We start from the raw sequence: 3227 nt of genomic DNA, 5'->3' as shown, positions 1-3227 counted from the left end.
TCTTTCTTTCTCACTCTGTATATACACCTGAATGTCCTTGACTCTGTTTCTTCAACCTCCTTGACAACCCTCTCCTCTCAGTCATGGGATGTAAGAAGTCTTCTTCCTCACGTAGAGAGAAGTTTTATCGACAGAAGAAGAGAGAGAAAGGGGGAGAGGAAAGGGAGGGTGATAGAGAGAGAAGAAAACGAGAAGGAAAGATATAAACCAAGAAGAGAGGATAAGAAGAAGAGACGGAGAAGTCGTCTCAGAAGGGTGTGAAAAGATCGACATGTCTTTTCTTTTCCTGTCTGGTACTGTATGTTCTGCTATCTCATGGGCCTATCTTCCTTTCTTTCTGTTTCTCCTGGTAATTGAAATTTTCTCAAATCTAGAGAAGATCGAAAATGTCGGCAGGTTAAAAGAATTGGAGTATCTTAATCTTGCCCTAAACAACATCACAAAGATCGAAAATCTTCAAGCATGCGAATGTCTTAAGAAAGTTAGTCGCTCTTCTTCTTCACTCTCTCTTCTTCTCTTTCTCTTCTCTCTCCTTCCTCTTTTTCTTTCTCCTCCTCCTGATCAGCTTCTTCTGCCTTTTCTGCTGTCTCTTCTCTTGTCGATTTGAAAGACCTGTTTCATCTTCATTCTGTAGATCGAGAAGATTCTCTCCGTCCTTCCTTTTCTCTCTCTGCGTGGAATTAAGATGAAGAATCCCACGGAGTTAAACTCTTCTTCTTCTTGACTTTTCTCCACATTTTATTTCTTCTCTTCGAAGAAAAGAAAGAAAACTTACGCTAAAACAAAGATCATACCTCTTCATATATCTTTCCTCGATCTCTAATCTATCTAGCTGTGGACCTATATATCTTGCCTATCTATCTATCTATCTATTCTTTAGCTAAATATTTATGCTAGCTCTTTGTATCTACCTACCTATCTATCTAACTTACCTCTACATGTCTTTCATCTTTCTATCTGTCTGCCTGTAGTAATCTACCTATCTGTGTATCTACCTATCTCTCTCTTAACAGCTAGTCGATAGCTAGGAGAATCGACGTGTTCTAATTCTTTCATTTGAAAAGACTCTAGGAAAAGCAATTGTCTCTTCCCCTCCTTCACCTTTCGTAGGATCGAATCTCTTCTCTTTCTTTCTTTTTTCTCTCCTTCATCTCTCTCTCTCCGCATCTAAGAAAGACAAGAAGACTATCAATTTGTTCTTCTTTTGTTTGTCTTTTGATCTTTTCTCAAATCTTTTTTTTTTCAGCTCGATTTGACCGTTAATTTTATTGATGTAGATACACTGGAAGAATCGATTGTAAATCTCCAGATGAATGAAAAACTCGAAGATCTCTATCTCATGGGAAATCCTTGTACTGAGTAAGTTCCTTCACACCTCCTCATTCCTGTCTTTTCTCTCTCTCTTCTTCTCTTTCTTTCTTTCTTTCATTCTCTTCAAGCTCCTGAGTCCCTGAAGATCCTTCGAGGATTGAGAAAGCCCAATTGGAGTACAGCTCTCTCTCACCTGTCGTCTTATATTCGGGTCTCACTCCGACCTACATAGGGGCCTATACACATCTCTACAGATGCTATACATACAGATCTTCATATCAATCTCTATGGGTCTATAGACTGTAGCTGTAGATAGATAGATAGATAGACAGAGTATGTGTTTTGTATGACAGATAGTGAGAGAGGGTTGATAGGAAGAAGAAGAAGAAGAAAAAAAAGAGAAAGAAGAAGGCATCTGCTTATGAGAGTCCAAATATACAGACGTCATCTCTAGATGTATCTATTTTGGAGAAGGGATCTGTCTGTCTCCATATATAGACCTATACATCCGGATTAGATATCTAATATACATATATGTGTATATACATAGTGATATACATGTATGTATGCATATATCTGTGTGTCTGAGGCTTCTTCAAGAGAGAAGGAGTATGAGGACTGTCTAGGTGCGATAGCTAGCCATACCTTCAAGAGGCCTTTTTCGTTTATGAATAGAAAGCTTCTTTCTCTTTCTTCTTCTTTCTCTAGAACCCAAGGAGAAGAAGAAGAAGCCTACACACGCACAGAGACCCACTCTCTCTTTCTCTCCTCTGCTAAAATACAATGGAATATCTCCTATCTCTCTCTCTGCCTCTCTTTCTCGTCTATCTCTTTCTCTTTTTCTTACTTCCTCTTGTACCTCTCTTAAAAGGACAGTTGTCTGTTCTCTTTTTCTTCTTCTTCTTCTTTCCTTCTCTTCTTTCTTTCATGCTTTCTTCTTCTCCTCTTTCTTCTCTCTTCTCTCTTTCTTTCTTTCTTTTCTCGAGGTGGGATGGCTGGCGAGCGTATGTGATCTATCATTTGCCTCAGTTAAGGCAGTTAGACGGGAAGACGGTCACTCCTACTGAACGCATTGAAAGTGAGAGACTCTATCGCCGCGGCTCCCTTCGAAAGGAACTTCTCTCAAAGATAAAGCAGAAAGAAGAAAAAGAAAGAGAACGGCAACAATCCAAGAAAGGTAAGATCACGCCTGCAAGGAGAAGAAAAAGAAGAAGAGCCTTTATCAACATGACAAGCTATCGATAAAGGAAAGAAATATGTAAAACACGTTGGCCGCTAACAGAAAGAAAGAAAGAGGTAGATGAAGCGGTTTCTCTATTCCTCATTGAGAAAGAAGCTTTTCTTGTTAAGAGAAAGACGAAAGAAGAAGGATCAGAAAGAAGGAGATGAAGAAGAAAGATAGAGGATGGATAAGCAGAGACAGAGAGACAGCTAGACAATCGAGCACGTCGACATGAATGAGAGATAGCCAACACACCTTCGACACGAGAAAGAGCCAGACCGTTGATATGGATGGAGAGCAAGGGACAATCGACATGACGGAGAGGGGGACAATCGATATGAGAGATAGACGGGAAGAGACAGACAGAAGAGGCTCGTGACTGACATCGCACACTCACACCTTGTTCTTTTCTTGGTCTTCTTTCTTCTTCTATTCCGAGCACTGCTTCTTTTTTTGTTCTCTTCTTCTTCTTTTGAATATTCTTATCAGAGACTTCAGAGACGGCTTACACAAGAGAAAATAGAAAGAAGATGTACCTCGATATGGCCAAAGTAAGAAGAAGAAGAAGGAGACAGACAAAGGGGACAAGGAAAACAAAAGAAGAGAAGAGAGAAGAAGAAAAAGAAGAAGAAATGAAGATCTCCCGAGGTAGATAGAAAGATCGAGACAAAGTGGAGAAAGACAGATGGACAGA

General features: G+C 39.8%; 1 protein-coding gene across 1 annotated transcript; it reads left to right on the top strand.

The window, feature by feature from the left end:
* Positions 1 to 376: 376 nt before the first annotated feature.
* CSUI_010745 (leucine rich repeat-containing protein) lies at positions 377 to 3180 on the top strand (the record flags this gene model as incomplete). The annotated part of the gene is made up of 4 exons (XM_068070847.1): positions 377 to 481; positions 1247 to 1359; positions 2298 to 2488; positions 3023 to 3180. Coding segments are annotated over exons 2-4 (399 nt in total), but the record flags the coding sequence as incomplete, so codon positions are not given.
* Positions 3181 to 3227: the final 47 nt, after the last annotated feature.

The sequence above is a fragment of the Cystoisospora suis genome (assembly GCF_002600585.1).
Source record: "Cystoisospora suis strain Wien I chromosome Unknown contig_8191, whole genome shotgun sequence".
Taxonomy (NCBI): domain Eukaryota; phylum Apicomplexa; class Conoidasida; order Eucoccidiorida; family Sarcocystidae; genus Cystoisospora; species Cystoisospora suis.
Note: the sequence above shows the minus strand (reverse complement) of the source record. Positions and strands in the feature narration are given on the sequence as shown.